This window comes from Gnatocerus cornutus, chromosome 7, assembly GCF_029298725.1.
Source record: "Gnatocerus cornutus isolate USDA-ARS CGAHR chromosome 7, icGnaCorn1.1, whole genome shotgun sequence".
Lineage (NCBI taxonomy): Eukaryota > Metazoa > Arthropoda > Insecta > Coleoptera > Tenebrionidae > Gnatocerus > Gnatocerus cornutus.
This window is the reverse complement of record NC_142239.1, coordinates 13,360,163-13,385,152: the sequence shown is the minus strand read 5'-3', so window position 1 is coordinate 13,385,152 and position 24,990 is coordinate 13,360,163. Positions and strand designations below refer to the sequence as shown.

Here is a 24,990-nt window from a genome sequence, read left to right as displayed (position 1 = left end):
GGTAATTGAAGCAATTAAGGTAGTGCAGTCGGTGTAAAACTGAAATTGCGCTCTCCAGGGGGCTGTCTGTCTAAAAATAGTTGCTGAAATTTCATTAGTGCGAATTACCACATCCCCATAAAGTTTGCAACTTCAGGGGCCCCTCAGTATTGATCTTTTGTCTACTGTTTGAGTGCGCATGAACGGGTGCGATGAGTTCGAGACCGGGTAGTTCGAAAAGTGCAAAATCGAACTTGGAAAACACCCTCCAAAGACCTTTAGTGCCACCTGTTTTACGCGAAGTCGGAAAACTTGCAGCAGGGGTCGCTTCCGTCAACACCAATTCCGGAGGATCAGCAACAGGTAAATAATTTGATCATTTTCGCGGTTCCCGGATCGAAGCTGTATTGATTGCTTCCGTAATCTTATTATCTAATAAAAAACGTATCGATCTCTACTCAGTTTATGCTGTATAATTAGAACTGCCAATGAGAGTAGTAAAATAAAACTGGAAAATTCCCGATTAATCGCACAATTTAACACCTGCGCTTTTCACCCTTTCAACAATCCGCGAGACCTCTTTATTGGGGTGCTCACGCACGAAGGACAAGTGCCTTTCAAGCACGGGAGTCGGAGATCCGAGTCCGGTTGCGAATAATTCTCTATCTTGGATTCTCGACGTTTGTTATTTCAAAGCGTGGAAAATGTCATCCTTTGAAACTAAAACAGCAATAAAGGAAAATCCGTAACAGCGTTTGTAGTTTGATATTTTCTATAAAGAGCGATGTCATCAGAAATGTCTTCTTTATCACGTAGGGAGATCAAAGAAATTGCTTGGAAGCTTTGATAAAATCGTTCTTTGTGTAAAAAGTGGCGCGTGTGTCCAATTAAATGGCGATTTTCGGATGAACGGGCGGATTTTTGGGATTCTACGAAATTAGTTTGGCGGAAAAGGTAATTATGCGGAAGACTTGATTTGGGATCGAAAAGAGAATTCCTAATTCTGGATTTCAATCGACCCAAAATTTACTACGAACAATCTAAAGACTTAGAAGAATCTCCTGACCCAAACGGTTCAAACAGTCAAATTTCTGAAATTCTGACTAGTCCAAATGGCTCCAGATGATTGCTTTTGCTCCAACGTTGTTTTTAGCGCCAGCCATGAAAACGAAAAATATTAACCAGTAAGAAACTTTCAACATAAAGTTTTACATCGGAGCAATCAAAAACATTACTTATTTTCCTAATTTGCTGAACTATTTTCATATTCGTCATAGAACATTTCTACATCGGATACGTCAATAGCTTCGTTGCCATAGCAACGTGTTTTTTATAAATTGTAATTAAGTTGCAAATTAGAAAAAATAGCACAAAAAACGTCGCAGTAATGAAATTCGTTGGTTCTGATTGGCTAAAATTCATTTAATAATTACCATAGTGTAACGGTTTTCAAAAGGGACGAAGTGAGCCATGAAAAGAAATGTCAGTTCATATTTTGACAGTCATTCCATTCGGTTAATTTTTGTGTAATTTCCTTCACATACCTTCTGACAATGCACATATTAAAGTTTCATAAGTAAACAAGTTGGAAATGTTTGCACGTGTTCCGCTCTCTGTAAAAATTAAATTTGTCTGTCAAAGAATTTAGTATTTTTTATTAATTATAAACACTGTGTCTGGTAACTGTAGGTTTCAATTTTTTAAATAAATTTTTCATTAATTAGAACTTGCGTAGTGATTTCTGTTAAATGGTCGTAGATAAAGCATAGTACATACTACACTCGCATGTTATGGCCTTTATTCTCTAGGTTGATTTTTGATTTGCTCCACTCTCTTGTCGCAAATATCAATTTTGTGAATACGGGACCTCATAACATGCTTGTGTAATAATATTCTATATGGCCGATTTTGTTGAAGTTCTTTATTTATCAACAAACATAACTCCTCTAGCACATGTTGGAATTGATGTCAGTGACACCCACACGCTTTATTAAAATCATAAACATGTTCGCTGCAGTTTATTAACATTAATTAACGCAATTATTTCTCAACAAGACAGTTACAGCAAAACTGCGTTTCCGATGCAATTTTAATGATAAAACGACCTGTCCTCGTTACTTCCAAAGTCCGGTTTCCTGAATTACAATAAATCCCTGCTACATCAAAATTAACTCCGAGACGTCGGAAGTAGTTTGTGTCCACTGATAACGCCGACAGGTTTTAAATTTGACACGTCCCGGAGTTTTAAATGATAATGGTATTATACTGTCGGGTCAACTTTTCCTGGAAATTTCTGTTTTTATTTTTAACGTGCCCTAGTTATGTACGCTGATCGATTGCAATCACCGATGTTTGCCAAGATAAACAATTTTTAATATGCAAGCAGGAATAGTAGATTGATGTCAAATATTTAGACTAAAGAACCAATCAGACTATGTTTGTTATTTACGGACGCTGTCGTAAAAAATGTCGTAACCTTTTTTGGTGAAGTTTTTAAAACTTTCATGTTCATCCTCCGGGAAAATATCAATGCCCCAATTCGGTGTAAGCGAAGTTGAAATGAATTTAATGAGTCTGAACTGTGCTAGTTTCACAACTGCTATGAAAATCAATCGTTTTATCGAATTCCCTCGGCAAATGTCGATAGATAAGTGTGTTGACATTAAATTTAATTCTGGATGACATGATGAAGAAAATGAATATTACCCACTCTGCAGAAACCACTACAGCTCTCGCTGTGTTTTTTCCCATTTATTAATTTTGTTTCAATTCTGAACTCGCTACTACTTACTCAATTGAGTTATTTAGGATAGGTACAAGTTTCAAAAGTAATTATTTATGCCATAAAGGGACTTTTTAAATGTGTATCTTACAATGTTTTATCTGCAATTGTTCTCCATTTCTAATTTCTAAAAAAATTAATTAGAATTGTCATCAAAATTATCGTTTTTCTATATCATTCCCAAAAAAAAAAACATCTAATTAGTGAGTCACATCAAACAACACTATTATGTAATGTAATAAAACAATGTTTACGCTTCCATCATAGTACGAATTGAATTACCAGCTGCAGCGACGAAATTTTGCGCTCGTGTAATAAATAAAATACAAAACTCTTAAGAAAAAAAACCTAAAAAGAAAATAATTGTATACAAAGACGAAATCTGGTAGCTCCAAAAACAAAATAAGAATGTTAAATTGTTTATCTCTTAGGAAATAACGAAGTGGAAACCAAAATGATGATGCAAATGCAATTTTACGAATTCATTTTGGTGTTTAATTTACAGTAGGAGAAACTTAAATAAATATAATAAATAACGCTCCCAAAATGTAAAATCCAAAATAATATAAATGAAGTTTTTTTTATTTTGATTTTTTTTTGTAACATACAATAGAAGAAATCGAAAAGTCCAAAGAAATTAAAATATCTAAACCTATTTTCCTGTTGAATTATAGAAATCCTTAATTCCAACCCAATTAAAGTAATTTAATTCTTCTTCGCCCAATTAGCCCATTTAGTACAACCGTCAAGCCTAATTGTCCACTTAATTTGATCCCGACTTGTTAACTTTTAGAAATGTATTCGTCCTCTAATCTTTGTCACTTTTCTTTCAACACTTCCGCCAGTTGCCTTTGTTAAAATAATTCCTGCACCACCATCGCGATTTCTACCGATCCAGTTCAGCAAACTTCTTCCCTCAAACAAGCTGTTTATTGTCGCCCGGAAACTCCGGGGACCTAGCATGACTTTTTTCGCTGTTGCTCGAAATTAATTTCTACCTTAAATCGTGTCGATGACAATAACTTAGTCAAGAAGATGTTGATGGAATTGGATTATCCTTAAGATCCTGCAGAGGCGAGTTTTAATCTTGTTAAAAATTATCCCGCGAAAGAAGTAGACGCTGCGAACGATATTTTCCGGGGGCGGGAACTCCACCGCAAATTAATTACTTTCTTTGTAATTAAGCAAAGGATGAGAAAATGGCTTTTTTAAATGTCGCGGCGGTTTTATTCGCATGAAATTTCTATCGTTAGAAGTTCGGAATTAACTTTATCAACGCCCCGAGTACTTAATGAAATGAATCATGTCGTGTTATTTATTCATTTAGAAGTTTAATTCATACAAGAGGTTTTGGGATTAAAACACAACCAACGCAACAAAGTAAAACTCATTCCACTGTTTACTTTCAATTACAAATTTAGAAAAACTGGTTTCAGATACACAATTCACGTTCATTTGCTCGAGGAAATCTTCGCGATTAAAACGGAAATTTGAGAGGGGTGCTCGAGCAGAGAATACTTCTTACTCTGACCTTTTCCATTTGGACAATTTCGTGGTGAAGTTACCGAAGTTCGATACGTTTTTTTACTAATTTAAATATCGGATAAATAAATTGACTAAAATTTTGTTCACTGAAAAGTTTTTTATCAACACAAAATTTCGCAGCCATTTCGTTTGAATTAGGTAAAAGGTCACATAAACAAATAATTAATTAGGTCTGTAACGCCGCGACTCCGTAAATCTCCGGATAATTTAAAATCTGGGGGCGGCGAGTGTGGGTTTAGGGTTGTTTCCCTTCGTTGAAACTCACTACTTTGTTAAAAGTCACGTTCCATGAAAAAGTCGGTTCAAAATCACGCCTATGTTGTGGTTTGAACTTATTTAGTTAAGGATTTTTTTAATTACGTCGTTTTTTAGTCGTTTAATTCGGTTCTAAGAAAAGTACGCATCTTAATTTCACCCAATTGACTGCCTTTAATATCACTTACTGCGTTGATATTATTACCAACATAAATATCGACTTTCTGCTTGAATTCGAAGGGTTGGATTTATTAATTTCCAGTAATTTTCTCTAATGAAGCAACAGGGAAAATTTCCGTCTTGATCTAATCACCACCCACATTGTGTCTCTTTAATTCCATCTCCGTACAAACAAGCTAATTAAACACGACGAGCCTTCATCGACTGAAAGAGTTGTAAAAATTCCACGTCACAAGACCTCCATCTCTTGCGTACTCATGGCAGTTAATATCTTGTTGACACTGGATCTTCCGACGCTTTCGTATTTAGTTCGCTACTTAACACCCCGAGCTAGGAAGAAAAAGACCAAGAGCGTGCGTTTTAGAGGATTTAAATTGGCAATGACATGGTATTCGAGAGTTACACTGAGCAGATGGGGCAGATGGTGGCCTAGTTTGAACGAAAAAAAGAGTTAAACATGATAATTGAGCCATTTCCGGTTGTCCCACAATGATACGGCAGGATCGCGAAAGTAAACAGCAATTAGCCGCAATTCAGTGCTAATATTGATCAACTTTAATAAACAGGCGGGTGGACACTAATTTTAAGTATTCAAAAGCTACGATGAAGAACGTTAAAATGGAGAATCAAAACCTGAAGACTCAAAACAAGTAGCATTTCAGTAATTCACGTCACGAATTGGTGCGCGCCCACAAAATGTTAAACTAAAATAACGCCGACAGCCGGATGATGATAGTCCTGAAAACTGAACTTCGGACAAGTTAATCCCGAAATGAAGCACAGGGATAAGAAACTTCGCCGGTTACGTTCATCCAGTTGCGAACAAAACGAAACGTAAGAATAATTCCCACTAAAGTTCCGAAGGTGGACATTTCCAACTTCCATAAAACTTAAGAGGATTGGAGAAGAATGAAGATTGAAAAAGTGTTCGTATTTTCGCGGTCCATTTAAAATAGGTCAGGTGTTTTCCGCCCGCCGGTAATCTTCCCGGTAATATCTCCGTTAGTTCAGCAATTACCGCCTAGCGAGCTCGTTTCACGGCAAATATTTGCATCGGAAATCAAACAGAAAGTAATTAGAAATGCACTAGCGGAAAATACAAAAATCGATTCTAGTTTACCTTTCTTCTTGACCGGAATGGGAATTTTCATCCACTCGACTTGAAAATTCATAGCAGAGTCGGCACGTACCAAGTTAATGCCGTCGTAGGCGGTCACAAATTGAGCCCTTGTGGGTCATTATCATCATCTGAATATTAAAAATCTTTCAGAGGCGTTTTCCATTTTACCACTAGTGATGGTGGTAAACAAAAATAAACAGGTCGAATCAATAATTTTGTTTCCGGAGCCACTAGGATGGAAAAAGGTGAATCAGCTATTCTTAGAGGGTCAAAAACATTTGAGATTTTGCCATGTTCATAAAAAAAGTCATAAAAAGAGTGCTGATTAGCTCTCGAATTATTGTCAGAGCTCTTCTTTCTAATAAGAAATTGCTACGACCTTTTCGAGTTGACGAAGCAATTTTTTGATGGTTGTTTTCGCAGAGTGGGACGTGGACATGTGTCTTGTATTGATGAAAATCTTGCTGCAGATGTTTGGAGCAAGACGTGTTCTGCACTTTGCTCATTAGTCACAAGTCGGTTTATTTAGATAAATCAGATTCAAGTTGATTCAAAACAACTCGAAAGTATAAAAATTTTAAAATTTGAGGGCTTATAAATGTATAACCTGAAAACTTTTTTTAAGATTCTAAAAAAATCATTTTGGATCATGTGGTCAAAATTATTTACAGGGAATTTCTAAAGCATCCTCTTCATTATTTGCACTTGTTATTTTGTTCCCAATATAAATTTTATGAACTAGAATATTTAAAAATGTTTAAAATAACATAAACGCACTAAATTCCCCACAACTTGAAATATAAGTTTACCCAACGTGTAAATTAATGAGTTTACTTTAATTCAAACACTGACTCTCCCATTGCAAATATGTAAACACTGAAAGTTCCTCAAAAATTGATGAACTCTCGAAGTAATTATTACAAAAATCGCTTCACCTCCCTGAAACGCTATTTTAATTAATTTCACTGTAATTAGCTGGGGATTCGTTACAACGCTTTGCTTTTGCATCGAACTAGATACGCAATTATTCTCTAAATCAAAGTGGATAAACCGACTTTTTTCCTGCAGCATAAATCAATTATTATTATTATTACAAATTGTACAACAAAATCATCACGAGTTTGCTCAATAATTATTTGCACGTATCGTTTGTTTATGTATGAAATTTAATTAGCGCCGAGATGGTAAACAGGCGTTCGTTTCTTGTAAATTTAATGAAGAGTCAACAGTTTAAGTTCCATGAAATATTATTCTTTGCAATCAATTAATAGTCTATAAATGGAACTAATTAAGAGCCTCGAAATTGGTTTGTATAAATAAGTAATTCAAGCAGTCGGTACTCTAATGAGTCGATAACATTATCCTGCGTTCGATACTCAACAACGAATTATTTTGTAAAAGAAAATTTCTCTTGAGAGTTCTCAACAATAGGTTTTTCCCTTTGTCTTTTTTCTCATTGTATCGTCCAAGTTAAATTATCATTTCAGTCTTTCCCACTGAGGGATATTGTACACAATTTTAAGGATTAAGCCAAATCGATAAAGCTCTAAATTGCGACACTCGATCAGAAGGGAGAAAATCTCAACCGAATTTTTTATGAGGTTTTTACGGAACTCTCCGCAATTTCGATATCGAAATGAATTGATGAGAATGTATTGAATTTTTTTTACAGAGAAAATTAAACGAAACTTGAGTGTAATTAGTAAATCACGAGCGGATTTGAAGTTTTAAACGGAAACTGCTTTTTCTCTTGTCGGCCATATCGTGTTAATTTTAATTTCCCTCACACTTCGCGTTTCGCAAAACTTTGGTAATTTTCATGTTGGCAATCTCCGCTTCGATTGTGGTGGTAAGCACGCTTCACCTCTTGAGATAAAGTTCGAGACGCAAGCTTATTATCAGACGACGTTTGACGTCTTCACGAATGCATATTGTTAGAATTTCTGCTGGAGGCTCTAAATGTTTACGATAGAAACGGTTCTACACGGAGTTGAATTTTTCGAACATTATGTACTATCTAATTGCTGCGCTCGATAGATAATTCTCCAGTTTTTTCCCACGAGTGCATTTCCTTTCGTGGATCTCAAATTTATCCTCACAATTACCTCCAATAACTCTTCAGACGGGAGAAAACTGCTAACAGTAATCCTTCGAATTTCAGTCGGGGAACAAAATATCTGATCAATAAAGATTTCAAATTTTCGCAAGACGTTGTTCCCTTCAATCACACGTCAAATCCGTCGGTCCCCAAAAGAATTCGGTAAAAAACGAGCTGAATTTTTGCTTATATCGATCTGTTGATTTCCCTGCTACAAATTGACGCCAGTTAACTCCCAAATAAAATAGAAAACTTTAGATTTTATCCTTTTGTGTCTTTATAACGCTGTTTATCGATTGTAAGCTTTTTTCAATCCACGCGAAATTGAGAAAGCGCACAGTTTACGATTATTAAATGTGCTAGAAGTACATCGTTATGTTTTTAATACCGACCGAGTCGGTTTTTTCACTCAAAACAAGTCTTTGGTGAAGAAATCTGAAAAGAGTTTTTGTTCTTTGAAACCCATTCACCTTGGAGTTTTTATTGTTTCATTATAACGTCTGTACATCCGCCGAAATCATATCTTGATTGAAATTTTACGAGATTTTTTACAACTTTTATGTCGACGAACATAAAAGAATTTGTTAATTTAGTTCGAGGATATTTTGTTACAAATTAAATTGAGTTAAAAGTCGTGTTGTTATCAGTGGAAGAGATCCCATTTGCATATTGTCGCACGAGTTGATCGAAACTTTTTCAAGACCTAAAAACTAGGTATCTTGGCGCCGATATTCCGTTATTTGTCCCAGCATTCGAATACTTATAATCGATTTCTTGTTTGCAGTTTGGTGTTTTAAAGTTCAAGTTTAGATAAAGTGGAGCGGGCTTATTTAGTTAGAAAACTTTCTAACAATTCGGGAAACAACACCATCTGTTTGAAAGATTTCGGGGCTCTTTGGCTACGAATTTCGAAAGAAATTCAAAGCGGTCAAAAAGCACAGAATTAAAACAACCTAGCGAAAATAGGATCAAAAGAAATTGACAATTATTCTAGTTTTCTTTACAAACTTCATTAATGGAAAAATGGTGGAGGCGCCGGGCCAAGTTTTCACTATAACTAGTTTTATTAAACATGTTGATAACAAACTAGAAGTGCACACACTTAATTTACCCGTCTGACAGCTAGATAAACATTGTAGAGCAACTACATGAATTAATTAACCGTAAAATGTATAAACTTGACATGACTGCACCAAATTATCTCAAACGTGGCAATGAAAAAATCTTCAGATTCTTCTACATTGTTGTTATGACTGTAAAAATGAATCATGCAAGAAACCATAAATTGCCACAGCGCTCGGGTTAAAAAGATGCCAATAAAACTCGGTCAACCGCCATCATGATGAGTTCCAACTATGTCAAAACCGCCGTGGTTTCCTCCCTCAATAAATGCGAAGCCACAATCTACTTTCCCAATGTTCATAATTTTAAAAGCACACCCTTCACATGCATGCCGTCACAAAGACAAAAAGAGAAATCCGGCCAAACATCGCATCAAGCAATGAAAATTAATGGTGCACGACGAGTACTCGTGTAATCGCCAATTTTATCGTCCTTCTTGTCGATGAGGGTTGGCGCGGATTAATTTTTATTGGAAAAGACAGGAAAAATGAACGTGACTGTACCTATATAAAGGCGCGATTTATAATTTTCTAATTGGTTTCAATTAAGGTGAATGATTGATGAGTTTTTAACTTTTCGAATAGAGGCGTGGAAATGACGCAACTTTTATGATACCTGATGCGGTTACATTATAACAAATTACGGTGGAAGGTCAGTTTACGGTATAATAGCGATTAATATTCATGGTGGCGACAAGAGAGATTAAAAGAAGGGTGTGTACACAAAGTGAGCGAGGACAAGGAGAATACATTAAAGTGGAAGCCACTTATTTAGTTTTAGTGGTTCTTTCAGCAGATTTGGTTAAGAATGAAAAAGCTCGGGTGGAAATGAGCCTCTTTTGGATATTCAATATAGTTATTTGCAGCACAAGCGTCGAAAAGCTCTCATAATGGAATGAGCGATATTGCGGGCTTTCGCTATGACCTATTCGCGAGAGTACTGTACATTATTATTTATATTTCCTTTACTATAATTATATTATTATTATTTTATTTTAGAAAATATTTTAGTAATGTTATGTTGGTATTTACTTTGTCAAAACTATGACAAATCAGTTTAAACAAACATAAATTCTAGTGGTGAAAACAACTTGAAGAAATGTGTGTAATAAGAATAAAACTTTATCTTTTTGAAACAAAAACCGAGTGCACCGCTCACCCCAAGACGTCCTTAAATTCTCCTCGAACTTCCTCCGGAAACGTCGCCTCAGCTGACCCAGCGTGGTGTTTGATGGCAAGGCGCCTCGACGTCGTTTTCTCCCCGTATAAAATCGCGCTTGCGGCACATCCCCGTCAGTCGGCCGTCGGCTTCGACCGCGTCTAGATCGTCCTTCGCGATTATCCTTGCACATGCCTTATCGATCACGCGATAGATGAGTGCAGTGGATACGGTACTACACGCATGGCGCGCAGATTGGCTACTCTCTGCTGTTACTGCTGCTCCAAGAACCGACAAGATCTCGAGGACGACAAGAAAGAACCAGTCGATGAAAAGGATGATTCAGGTTAATTTCATTGGAAATATGTTAATTGGGGGTGGAGGGCAATGAGAAAAGTTCGCCGGTTTTTGTTTCGCTTTTCCGAGAAGTCTCAGTCTATTTTCCGGTTTATGTTCTATTCAGGCCGTAGCCAATTTTCACTGTCCCGTGCAGCAACATGCTATATGAATTCTCTTTTGTTTTAAGCAAACGAAGCAAATGCCTTTTAAAGTTACCACGCAAAGTTTAGATTTCCTTTAAACTACAAAAGCTGTTTGCATAATGAAAGAGTATACAGAGTGTTGCTGTACTGTATATTTTAGTTTAGAAATCGGTGGAAAGTTTGAACGGGCACGATTTACTAAGTTTAGAAGTTACAATAATATAACGGCAAGAATCATTATTTTCGCGAGAAAGGTAGCAGCTGTGTTTTTGAAATCACGATTGTTCTGTTATTTCTGAATTAATGAAGCTCTAGAATGGCCACATTTTTACACTCGCATTTTAATTTTTGGATGGAAATGAATTACTTACATTTTTTTTTATCTCGGCGCATCCACCATTTTTCAAAAAGATGGCTATTCAAGTAAAATGTCATTGAAGTTTGGAATAAAATTCTGAATCGAGAAATTGTAAATTTGTCTCAAGACTAATTGAAATTTAGATGGTATTAAAAATTTACAATTTAGAAAATCTATAGAAGAATCGAAAAGATGATCTGTTTGAGAAGTCTAGGAAATTTAAAGAATGAATACAAAATTTCCAACAATAAAGGGAGACATTTTAAGTTGGAAGAATTCTAAGAGAAAATGAGTTGAGAGGAATCTCAATTTGAAAATCCAAAAAGAAATTGAAAAAAAACTAAACAAAATCTAAAATCCAATGAATTTAAAGATTCTCGGCCATTATAGGATCTTGAAAAATTTGAAGTCCGTTGAAATTCGTTGAATTAATTTCCTTTTGTCTGTTTTTCCGAAAAATAAATTGAACATAAAATTGAAATCGAAATCTATTCACCCTGGCGAATCCACCATTCTAAAACAAACAAACACGAACATGGTTATTTTACGGATAACACATAACTCTACTCTGCACGTTTTGACTCCAAAAATTGTATTTTCCACTGTTCTGTATTTTACGATCTATTTGCAACCCATTTTATCTAATAAGTAGCACAGAAAAATCCAAATTTGCCCTCACCATAAATTTCCCGTTTTTTTAATGCTCCTCTTTGCTCAACACATTTTGAATTTAATCGATAAACACTGCTGCATAGTTGGCTTATAATGTTTGAACATAAAATGTAATAGCAGTGCTCCATTTAGAGCGGAGAAATGAAACTCCTCCCCTGGAATTTTCATATTTAGTCATCGAAATAAATCTTTCAATCCGACACCACCCGTATTTATCAATGTATCGTGATACGACAAATAAACATTATAGTCCTTTCCAAACTTGGGTTCTCTAATTACGAGCAATATGTAAACTCGGATAACAAATTTCCCCTAGCCATTATACCATACAGTTTAATATTAATTAGAGTTATAGTTCGGAATTTCTGGTAATTTCTGGTGCGTGATGGGACGATACAAAAGTAATTAATTTATTCACGCGAAACGGTTTTTGCTGTTTGCGAACTAAAACAAAACATGTTAGTAGCAGCGAAAGTGAATATTTCAAAAGCAAAGGGTGTGAAAAAAGCGTAACGGACAGCACAATGAAATTAATTTTTGTTTGTCGTTAAATTTGAAACGAGTTTATAAACATGCGAATGTAAGTTGAGGTTATTCGGCTGCTTATTTGTGTAAACACAGTTTTCATCTTTTTTGAGAACAAAGGGAATGTCAAGTACACATTCCGACGACGCCAGTTTGGTCAGTTGATTGAATTGCTTTGTAATTTTTGTTTGTTTCTTTGAGTGTATCATAACCATTAGGAACTTTCATGCATTATTTATGGCAGCGCTTTCTTTGTTTCGCGACTGCACTTTCAATTTGTGACGTCGTTCCCATCTTTTGAACCTAAATTAATTTATTGGCATCGTATACACTTTGCCTTTGAGCATAAAAAAGAATCCTCAAACTTGAAAAATCGTAATTGGATTAGTACTACTTTAAGTATAAGTGTGCGAATCTACTCAATAGCACGCACTTTTTAGACTGTGTAAATATTGACGCATTCACGCTAATGAAGGACATATCCAATTAGACCTTAATGACGGCTTCTTTGTTACATTTTAAAAGAGCTTTGAGCCCGGTGATAATTACTTTAATTGCGTTTCGAAATGTAATCACAGAACTTTGAACCCATATCAGACCGAAGATCTCAAATTGTACGAAATACAGTCACTTCTATATCATGAAATTTACATTTGGTCATAACTTTCCTCTCAAAGAGCTGTTACGCCAACGAGTCACGTTAATGGTATTTTAAAATCCGCAGTAGTAGTATAGATTATTCGAAATTAATGAAGGTAATTTCTGGAAAGCAGACATTTGAATTTTATGAATGTTGGATTTGGATTTTAATTTATTTGTAATGAAATGTCTGGATAAAGTTTACTTGCTGTTTACTTTATCGAATTCGTGCAAAATTGTGTAGGATGAAGATTACACTATTGGGAACTCCACTGATACTTTTGGGAGATAAAGTCGAAAGGCACGTTTCAACGTTTTTTTTTAAGTTTTGTAGTGTCTTTCTAGCTGAAGCGGTTTTTCGAGTTTTTGAGTCCGCGCATCCACCATTTTTGATGGTTTGTTTTATATATCTAAAATTGTGCCCAAAATCTCACTTTATTAATTTTAGTGCGATTTTTCATTAATACACTAGCCAACAAATTTTGTCAGGTCACGATTCAGAGATATTTGTAAAATCAGTGTTGCAATTTTTCGCAGTTTTTTGACTGGTGTTATCGAAGTCTTAGCTGATAAAATCGAAATCTATTATCATGCTAATTGAATAAACCATTTGTAGCGTGAATTCCTAATATTTCTCCGAACCAAATATTCCAACAGAACCAGAATTTCTCTTGCAGCCCACACAAAATCCCTTCCTAAATCAACCAAACTTTCTTCGTAATGAAAATTTAATTTCTCTATTAAATCCCCGCAAAGGTTTCTCTCCTAAACGAGTGAGCTGGAATTGAAGGTCTTAAAAATTTTCATTGAAAGTATTACCGTCAATAATCCCATTTCAATTGGATATGGTTCTTTATTGATTAAATTTGAGCGTAACATGAAAACAGCTTCTATTAAAAAAACCAACAACTATGAAATTAAATTGCGAAGACTTTGAACTTGCTAAAAGGGTTTAATTAACGCAAGAACAAAGATCGTCTTGTTTTAAACGTCCCCGAAGCGAAAACTCTTTAAACTTGGAGATGAAGAAAGTGTGGTTTAATGCCCTTGGTTTTATTGGGGATAATAAAAAATTAATTGCTTGGGGGAGGGAAAAACGAGGTAAACATAACAAATCGGAATTGACTGATGAGGTCAACGAAAGTTGTCATAAAACGGATTTATCGGGGATTCCCCCATGAATTGGTTTAATAAAGTTTATGGTGCCACCGGCTGGGCTGAGAGGTTGCTGACTCTCATTAAACACATACTCCGCCAATGACGTGGGTTTTCGGTCAAAACGACTTAACATTGTCTACAAATTCACGTCCTCCCGTGGAGCGGTACACTAAACTGGAAAAATTTCGACGTCAGTTGCATGTTATTCTGCTTAAAACGCCGGAAGCGTAACGTTTTATTTCGTAGTTCCGAATAAAAATCCCAACCACATTTCAAATTGCTGGTATGATAATGAATGGAAAATACGCGATCCGCTGAAAATAACGCAGAAAGGACAAATTCCGGTATCGTCCGGAACCACTTTGTCTGATTCTCTCCGGGGAAAAGTTATCTGACAGCAAATGTACATTATAGTTCAATACAATGGCTGTTAGATCTAAGCATCTTTGACGTCGAGACTTATTTTTGGAGCAAGATTTGATAAATGGGGGATATTTACATAATAATGGCAGAAATAATTAGAGACACTACAGTCACAGCTTCGGGGATTATAATCTTCGTGACGCTTGAAGATAATATGGGATTCTCTGTTGTTGCTTCCTTGTAAGAATAAATGAAAAGAAAAAGTTTTTCCCAAGTGTTTTCTTTTTATATCACACCATTCCACAATATTATGCGTCCCGCGAGATCTTTTAGTATGACAAAATGCGGTGTTTTACTAAATTGCGAAAATCTGATCTGTGCGTCTCCACGGATTAATAAAAACAGAAATGAACATCAATTAGGCCAGGAAATATGTACCGTACATTTTTTGTGGCAATGTTACGACCGGAGTTTGATCGTACAAAAAATAAACATAATTTACTCCTATGGAATTAATTACAAATAACAAACAATTTACCTCCCATCTGTATGTAGTAAAATTGCCACATTATGAACTAAAACCGTCAAAACGCAATTGCGACATTTATAGAAAATGTAAAATTCAGAGTGACATAACTCCGGTACCTCTCGATCTCAATCTGCTGGGACTGCATACACAAACAGACCCACTTAATTTGAAAGGATTTCTCGGGGCAACGTATAAATAAATATGAAAGTCTGCACAAAGTAAACTTTTATAAGGATCCGTCATCCCCAAGTCTTAACTCGTGTTTTCTCGTTGTAATCTTGTAATTAACTAGTGCCATCAAAAGTAGTTTCAAGTGTAATCGCTTTAAATTAATATCCATACATTAACGAAAGCAGATCGGTTTATTTATTATCTCCAATTTTTCTCTTTCTCTCGGCGTAACTAAAACACTAAAAATAAAGTCTACCTGTCATTCTAAATAAAGATAAATGTTTTCCAACACACACGGCCACGTAAGGTAATGAAAAAAGCGGATTTTTCATCACAGACCTCTCTTTCCATCACATGACTTACCACTTTAATAAACACGAAAGGGTCAGTCTAACAATAGTACAAAAAGCTGGAAGAGTGTGAGTGACAAGCACTGGACGTCTGTCTCTGCCACAACCGATGAAAATCCGAGCCACATGAAAAACGAGAGAGCAAGAAAATTCGATTGAGAAAGTGGAGAATTTAAATTGGTAATAAGACGAAACAATGTAGCTCGTGATTGAGGCCAGGAAGTCGTGCTAAAATTGATAAAACTCTTAGAGTTGTGCATTTTTAATGCGACATCTTGTCTTGTTTCGGGTGAATTATTTTGTAATTTTGTAAGGACTCCGGGCAGTGTGAGGCTCCCCTGATGGGACGACCGTCAATTAGTTCTTCCCGCTTCGCCGTTCTTTCCCTTAAATCTCCATGAAGTCCGCCCATACAGGTCCGCCAACGCCATTAATTCTACTTCTAACTGCGCCCAGACGTTCACTAAAACCGTACAATTACCAAACTACAACGTAAACCCACGCTGTTTTAATTAATCAGATTCCGCTCCGTACAAAACTCTCCGGATATTATAACCGAATCCGTGAAGATCTCAAAGGATGAACTGCTTTGATCGAAAAAGGGCCGCTCCTGAAACCTCATTTAACAAGTTAACTCGTCGTTTAGGAGTGTAGGTAGGACTCCAGACTTGGCGCCTGTAGGCGTTAATGGTGGTTTGAAAATTGTAGAAATGGCGTAATTAATTCAAAGCGTCCGGTCCTCTTCGTATTTCCGACTCCGGGACAACTTAATTAGTTTAGTTAGGAGCGGAGATGACGGCGACCGGAGCTGGGAAATGGGGGCCAATGCTTTTTTTTCACCAGACGCCCATTAAAATATGAAAGACTGATCTATTTCCGGGGATGAATGTTTCACGCCACAATGCACACCCACAAATCTAACCTGAAAAACTTACTATTATTTTTCTCCACGAACTTGCTCAAACATAAATCTTTATTGTGACAAATTACCTGCTGAAAAGTGACGAAGAGAAAATTACGTGTCAAGGTGGCCTCCAGTGCGAACAATTCGATGGGATCGCAACTATTTCTAGAAGAAATTCGTCGCGTTTTTGGCAGAAAGTTAATTATTTGAAGGCGAATTCCGGAGATCATTCCCGGAATTTCCTGATTTATTTCTTGGGGATTTTATAATCTGTTCTGTTTTTTTTTGCGCCAATTCCGCGAAGGGGAGAAAAAAGCGTGTCTGACGTTACTTTAATGGAAAAGGAGAAAGAAGAAGCGATGAATGATGGATGGAAAAAGTTGCGAACATGTGTTAGAAAAGTGCCAAATTATTATGCCATCTTTCAGAAATTTTAATGCCTGCGTTTTAGCATATTTAAGAACGCGCGGAATTTAGTTATTTAGTATAATTTGGCCTAACATTTGAAATATGTCAAGTCAGAGCTTTTGGGTTTTAAAAATGGTGGATGCACCGGGTACCAACGAGGAAATCTGTCACAATTTTCCAAATTGCAACCTTCTCTTCGTCAAATAAATGCCCTGCGTGTTCATATATTTCAGGTTTAGAGGAGCTGGAATCAAAAAACGAAAAGAGCAGCCCACCCGAGCTCGACACATATTTTAAAACGCCGCAAAGCTCACATAAAAATTGCATTTTGCACTTTTGGAATGCAATCAGATTTTGCATTTAAAACAGTTTCTGATGGCGGTGAGGTTTTTCCACTATTGCAATTTATAAACCTTCCATACAAGCATAAGAGTTGAGGCAATTTGGGCTTAACAAGAAAATCCCGAACGTGCGAACGCTGTGTTAGCTTGTTATTATCAATTAATATCGAGCGATTTAACAAACAATAGAACCTAAGCAGCTCATCACGTTAAATTAATTAAATGTTAGGGACTAACAATTCGTCTCGATGGAATACATTTAGACAGACAGTGGCAGATCCTATTACCGTAGGTCGTTGATTATGCACAATCACGAAAATAGATCGATTTAATTCAAGTGTGTTATGTGATATTGGAAATTACGTCCAAACAAAAGGCGCTTCTGCTCTAATTGCCTAATTACATGCGTGTTTAATCAATACACCTGAAACCCACGGGGATGCCAAAAAAGGTTTTTTTTTTAACCAAAATCCATAAATTATCAAGTTGCCACTTAAAATTCCCTCTGAATTTATGGACCGGTATTTCACGAGTTGTCGAAACAATTCCTTTGATGCGTCGAATTATGAGAATTTCCTCGTACAAAGAAAATTCCTAGTCACGTAAGTTCGAAGAACAATTTCCTAGCGCTGTTTGCTTTCAATTTATGTGGAATTAACTGTGTTTACAGACCTCAAGGGATGCAATTAACGGGAGTCTTTTTTAATTAGGGGCGGCGATAATTGACCCAATGTCGGGTAGGATAATATACACTTGCGGTAAGACGATTACCCAAAGCACATAATTAATTTCGCCAAAGGGTTCGATCGATTTCATCGACGCAATGGAAATAAAATAAAATCTCCAGTCACGTCGGCTGACTCAATCTCGCCGTTTTTTATTAAATAGACGGTAAATAAACAAGAACTTGGCCATTGTAGCTTTTCTGACAGCGAGATTTATGCTGTTTAAAATTCGAAAAGCGGAGCGAACAGACGGGAAATGATGGATCTTCGACTCTTCAGTTGGCAACAGATTGGGGGTCAAAGGAAAAATGTATTTCAAATGGAACGAGATATTACAACTACAATAGAGAGCGCATTTCCTCCTTCATGCGCAGACTTCTGTAAAAGTGTTAAGATATCGTGCCGGAAAATTTCTCTTATTGTGATAAAACTCAGTCATTTGACATGTCAAAATTGACAATTAGCGAAAATGGAAAAATCGTATACCGCAATGTGATCGCCTTCGGCTCATGAGTTCCACCCGTGATTAAAATTCGACTTAGCTCACCCGTTGAGTAATTTACTATTGTTGACTATTCCATGCTTATAAGTTAACATCCAATCAGATCTGAGATCTATCGTGATATTATCGCGGCAACCCTTAACACGGTGCTGGTGTTGTCAACCATGGTTACAGAAGCAAATTAATTTTTTGACGTTTAAAAATGAGTCGCTTTGCTAATAATTCCGCTGACGAAATTATCATTATTATTACTACTGCATGCATGGAATAGTCGTGCAAAATACAATTCGTAGGATGAATATTCTGTGATAATTTAGGCTTTTATTAGCAAACTCAATTTATGTTGCTCTTAGAAAATACCACTCGTTGCTACGCAACTCGTGGTATTTTCATAGCAACATAAATTTCGTTTAGCTAATAAATCGTCTAAATTATCACGAATATTCATCTACTCATGGTATTACTATTGATAATTGGCCAAATAATGTTACTGTCGCTGGGGTGACCGTATTTTGGTTATTACTAGAGAGGAGCATTTTACATTTGGCGCCTACAGGAAGAATAAACATCGCGACAGGAAAACAAAATCGTGAAAATTACCTTAATTTCGCTTCTTATGACTGCTATCAGAACACTCGAAACACTTTTGGATGTTTTGGAACACTAAAATTCACTTAGCAACACCCAAAATTGTGTTCTATCGCGGATTTATGTTATGCACCGCACTTTAAATTACGCCACCAGCAAAATTATTGACAGCTTCGCTCCACGGCCCGCTTAGGTGGTCAACTTCGAATTTGAAAAAATGTGGAAATAACCTTACTTCGCTTTTTTTGACTGCTGGAAACGCACAGAACACTCACAACTTGTTCATTATTGTTCTTTTTGAACACTAAAATTCATTTAGAAACATTAGAAATTGTGTTTTTATCGCGAATTCATGCACCGCACTTTGAATTACGCCACCTGCAAAATTATTGACAGCTCCGTTCCACGGCCCGCTTAGATACACTTTGGATTCGAAAAATTGTGGAAATAACCTTATCTTCGTTTTTTAAATTCACAGAACATTCACAAGTCGTTCATTGCCCTTTTTGGATATCAAAATTTTTATTTTTAACACTAAAATTTAGGTGGGAATACTTAAAACTGCGTTTTTATCGCAAATTAGAACACCGGCAATTTGAATCTTCCGACAGTGTCACGGCCGCCTCCGTTGGTCTGTAGCGCGGGATTTTTGAAATTTGCGTCTGATGGAGTCAGTGAAAATTAAAACTTTTCAATAAAATTTGAGAGTTTAAAAAGAGAGAATGCAGCAAGGCTCTACAAATTGTTTAGAAAATCCAGAAACTGCGATTTCTTAAGTTTTAAATCCGAATGGCAAAATTTCGTTTCATTTTCATCCCATTCGGTGTTTTGGGTGCGAGTTGAGGGTCAAAGGAAAATGCATTTCAAATGTAACTACAATAGCTGAGTGCATTTCCTATATCTTCATGCGCACACTTCTGCTTGTTGCACTCATGCAAATATTGAGCACTCTGCTCAAATCAATGAGACACGGTTTTTTTCCGGGAGCAAAAACGTGTTTTCGCCCGCAATTCCACGAGTTTTTATGAAAATAAGGAATTGAATTAGGTACGTTTTTTGTTAATCTTTCGCCGAGACAAATTGCCCGCAGAAAATATTGACAAGGTAAACGTTATCTTACGAATTATTGCTCACTCTTGATTTATGAAAGTGTGGGCGTGAGCGTCGGTGGGAATAGTTTCATTGATTTTGCAGGTGTCCCAAAATTTTTTGTTTGAAAGTTGTAGAGCGATTCGTTTGTCATTAAAAATGTATTTCAAAGAGAGAAAAGTTTTAGTTACAACCCAATGAAAGTTGATATTAATTGAAAAAACAGTAAACTCGGTGTTTCTCGTTTTTTAATGGTACAAAAAGTGAGCGGTATCAGTTGCAATGATTGAAAGTGGGCGTCTTTTTCAAAGGGCGAGAAGTAAGAATTTAACAATGGATTTCCGGAGGTTCATGTTTCATTCAGACGTCGATTCTTGCATGAAATACCTATATAGAGGCCGACAAGATCCTTGGGGTGGAAAGGGGTTGTTTTGTACCACGAGGTGTAAGATGTGAGTTGAATTGCATTTCGCAATGCTCCTCCTGTATTGCATCGTTTTTTCTTCCGTGCTTTTTTGGACTCAGGCAATTTTACTTTGGACTACCCACTTCTCCGGTACACATTTTTCGAGCTTACAGGGAACCTAATATTATTACGGGATGGGTAAATATACTGGGATCAGACTATTAATAACGGGATTTTCCCTGCTTACGAAGTTTCAAGTTTACAGGATCGAACTTAGTTGCTGTAAAGTACTACCCTGTTATCCAGGGATTCAACATGTCCTTGGAACATCAGGACAAATTCATTTCTTCTTTTGTATAAAGCGATGGATATAAATTCGCGCGCTTCAAGATAAAGAAGCGTTTCCGGAGCAGGAAGTTGAAAGGTTACCTCAATATTTAACGAGCCAACATTTCACTTTATTGATCAGACACATTTAGTAGATACGCTCATATCTAAAATAATAATTTTATCAGGTAATGAACTTTATGTGTTCAAAATCTCCTGTTTACACCACTAAACATTGTTCTCGCATTCGTTTTTGCAATAAAAGAACACAAGACCTTTTAAAATCGATATGAAACAAGTTTATCTCCAATATTTACATAATACGTCGTCCGCGCGGCAGAATTTTATTTGTCGGACGAAACATCAAGTGCTGGAGTGGCTTAATACAATTGAGTGTTTGAGTTGCGAAGGAGAGATTTAATAAATTCAGTATGACGGTGCTGACATAATAATAAAAATGGCATTTTTTAAACGGCCGGAAAATGTGATGGAGCCAATAATGCAATCACACTGACGCGTGAAACCTCCCTGTCGCATTAGATAAAACAAAAAGGTTTTCTACTTGGAGAACTCCGTCAATTTAAGGAACTTTTATGTATCCGCTAGTGGCAGAACCGGACTTGCCCTCACGCTTGATTACCTTTAATTACACGTACTGGTAAATTGCCAATCAGAGAAGAACATTTTAAATTTCGCGCCTACAGGAAAAATAAACATCGCGGCAGATACACAAAATCGTGAAAATTACCTTAATTTCGCTTCTTATGACTACTGTTAGAACACTCGGAACACTTTTGGAGCACTAAAGTTCACTTGTAAACACCAAAAATCGTGTTTTTATCGCGAACTTATGAACAGTTCTTTGAATTACGCCACCTGCAAAATTAATGACAGCTCGAATCCACGGCCCGCTTTGGATTTAAAAAAATGTAGAAATTGGGTTAATTTTGCTTTTATTGACTGGTAAAAACGCACGGAACACTTACAATTTGTTGATTGTTCTTTTTGAACACTAAAATTCGGGGGAGAATACTTAAAACTGCGTTTTTATCCGAAGTTAGAACACCGGCAATTTGAATCTTCCGGACTTACCGACAGTATCACAGCCTTCTCAGTTGGGCTGTAGCCCGGGAGATTTGAAATTGGAGTCCGGTAGTAATAATTATGTAATTAAATAGTTCCTTAAGGTACCATATATTTTGCGCCCTTTGATTGTAATCCGGGCCTGGAGCCTCTCCTGACCGAGGGCCCTCGGTTTAGCTAATTACTTGCCTCTAAAGTTCCCAACTCATCTCCTGTTTCTTCCAGGAAACTTGCGCAACAAATATGCCCTGGCGCCCGGTCATTCCCTCATGGATTGGATCCGCTTGGGTTCCTCAGGAAAGGATCTTACTGGAGTGGGCCCACAAGCGGGGCATCTATCGGTAAAATCCCGACAAGTCCGCCTCGGCCTCTAATTAAATTTCTCAAATAGGTGACACCGACCGAGCTCGCCTTGCATAACAAAGAGACGGACGTCTGGTTATGCATCAGAGGGCGGGTTTATAACGTGACAGCATACTTGCCATTCCATCCAGGGGGCCCGGAGCAACTGATGAAGGGCGCGGGGAAGGACGCCACGGCGCTTTTTGAGGAGGTCCACCCGTGGGTGAACTACGACCAAATCCTCAGCAAGTGCTACGTGGGCAGGCTTAAAACGCACGTCGAGTTCGAACCTGAAGAAGTCTTTAAGTCGGAAAAAGCCGTCAATGTTGCTCCGAAAACACCCAACGAAGAGACTGTGAAAAATGCCACAAACCAGGAACCAATTTTGTTACCGCGATTCGACTGGATCCAGAAGTTGGATTACATAACTATTATTTTTTATACAGGGAACTTTTCTAATCCCATGCTAGAAGCTAATCAAATCGATGATAACACCTTTCATATTTTTTTAACGTATAATAACAGTATATTTGAAAATGAAATTATGTTCACTGAGAGCGTAACGTGGCCGTGCCAGATAAAAGTTACTTGCGAAACAGGGAAAATTGAGTTAATTTTTAGAAAACGCGAGGGGCGGATTTGGGAAAACTTCGGAGTTCTCAAGCAAAAATCAAGGTGTAGATCGCACTCGCTGGTCGAGGCTAAATTAAAATGTAGAATTGTTAATAAAGTCAAAGTAAATTATAACACCGTCTTGATTGAGATGGAGAGAAATGACGGCAATAAAAGTATCGTGCCTCTGGGGAAGCACGTTAAAGTTTACGAGACAATCAAAGGTATAAAAATGAAACTTACATTTTATTAGACTGATTAATTTATTTCAGGGCAAGAAATCGCAAGGAGTTACACCCCAGTTCCCACCAGCCTCTTTACGAAGTTACGCAACCAACCATACACGACCGACAATGTAGTTCTCATGGTTAAAAGATATCCTGAAGGAAACCTCAGTAAAGTCCTCGGGGACTCCCTGACTGGGGACACAATCACGATTTCGAAACCGTTAGGATCGTTTCATTTACAGGACATTGAAAAAAGGGAAACTTTCGTCATTTTGGCGGCCGGGACGGGGATCACCCCCATGTTTTCAATCATCCTCTTCCTCTTAGAAAGAAGAATACGAAAATGGTAAGACACTGGGGTGAAACCACTATTACACGTTCTGTTTTCAGCCAGCACTTGCGTCTCCTCTTTTTCAATAAGACTCCCGATGATATCCTCTTTAAGAGCCAATTCGACGAGCTTCAAAAAGAAGATCCGAGATTCAAAGTCTTTCATGTTCTCTCCCAAGCTGATTCCTCATGGACGGGTCTTAAAGGCCACGTCAGTAGGTCCATTCTTGAAGAAACGATTTCCGACCATTTAAGAGACACCACTTATGTCAAAAATGATATGTATTTTATGGTTTGTGGTCCCACCATCTTCACCACGTTAACGCAACAGTTGTTTAAAGATTTGGGATTCAAAGAGGATCAAATTCACGTTTTCTTAGGATAGCAGTACTTAAATGGTTTTGTGTTCAGCATTTAAAAGAGCAATAAAGTTGAAATGTTAATAGAACGCACGCGCTGACAATGAACACAGCTGGGTAGCGGTTTTTCTGTGTTTTTATATTGTGATAGGGCGCTTTATGTGAATTGTACATATTTATAAATAAAAGAAACATATTTTTTATTCGTTTTTCAGTCCTTTGAAACCTCTACCAAGTAAAAAGACTTCAGCAGAGTCTGAGCGACTTGACGGAGGCTTCACGTGTCTTACACTACTATAAAACTTCTGGATATCACATTCTAACTGTTTAGTCTGTCCACACTGCCATAACTTCACTACAAGACTAGCCCCAACTTCTGATACTTGCACAGCGAATCTCAAAGTCATATAACACAGATGAACAATATTTTCAGTGTCTAAATCAGAGACTCCAGAGGCTTTTGGCGCCATATCTGAAAGAACAACGTTGGGTTTCTGCCCCGCGAGCATTTCCACGACTTTTCTCTGCGTCTCTTCAGCTGTAAAGTCCATGTTCCCGAGAATGACGGCCCCCTGGAAAGTCACAATATTCTCTGATTCTCCCCATTATCAAACTCACTTCAATTGGAAAAATTTGTTGCCTATCGATCGAAATGACCTTTCCTTGAGGTTGCTGAGGGGTTGCCCCATCTGCATTGACTCGTTTTACAGCGACTTGGGTCCATGAACCTGGGGCAGCCCCACAATCAATGACGACTTGTCCAGGCTTCAAGATTTGAAATCTGTCGTCGATTTCTAAGAGTTTGAAGGCGCTCCGACACCTGGGGACCATTACAGTGAATAAATTAGAGAGAAAAGCACTTTTTACCTGTAATTCATTATTTTTGCTTTTTCTACGTAGGGGTCTGAGATCTGACGGGATAGCCAATTGTGCGAACTTGTACCTTTGGAGTTTTTGAGTTTAACGGATTTTAAATGATTCCGCGAGGTGCTGAAGGTTCTTTTTAAGTGGTTTATTAACATTTTGTTGGGTGAATTTAAGGTTATGTTTATATTTCAAAGGTGTCAAAATTGGACATGGAGGTTTAGGTTGGTAGCTCTGTGAAACCAAATTTTTTTCGCACGTTTTTTTTTAATGTTTATCGTTAAATAAGGCTCTTAAGTAATGCAGTTTTTATGTAGTTATTCAATAGTTTGAGTTTAAACAATTTAAAGTGTGTAGTTCAATGTTTCCAAAGCCAGAATTTAAATATTTAGGGAAA

General features: G+C 37.0%; 2 protein-coding genes across 3 annotated transcripts; one reads left to right on the top strand and one right to left on the bottom strand.

The window, feature by feature from the left end:
- The first annotated feature begins 13 nt into the window (after positions 1-13).
- LOC148171198 (cytochrome b5 reductase 4) lies at positions 14-23,930 on the top strand. Of its 2 annotated transcripts, none has more exons than XM_088041454.1 (5): positions 14-342; positions 22,085-22,200; positions 22,251-23,037; positions 23,086-23,386; positions 23,431-23,930. In XM_088041454.1, the coding sequence occupies exons 1-5, from the start codon at positions 192-194 to the stop codon at positions 23,753-23,755; spliced, it is 1,680 nt and encodes a 559-aa protein (XP_087897580.1). In that variant the 5' UTR covers positions 14-191; the 3' UTR covers positions 23,756-23,930. The 2 variants fall into 2 exon arrangements, with proteins under 2 accessions (XP_087897580.1, XP_087897581.1); XM_088041455.1 differs by lacking the exon at positions 14-342 and adding an exon at positions 10,376-10,585.
- LOC148171197 (rRNA methyltransferase 2, mitochondrial-like) lies at positions 23,905-24,831 on the bottom strand. The gene is made up of 3 exons (XM_088041458.1): positions 24,597-24,831; positions 24,348-24,549; positions 23,905-24,301 (listed from the first exon to the last, which is right to left on the bottom strand). Exons 1-3 carry the CDS (start codon positions 24,749-24,751, stop codon positions 23,930-23,932), a joined length of 729 nt encoding a protein of 242 aa, XP_087897584.1. The 5' UTR covers positions 24,752-24,831; the 3' UTR covers positions 23,905-23,929.
- Between the last annotated feature and the right edge of the window lie 159 nt (positions 24,832-24,990).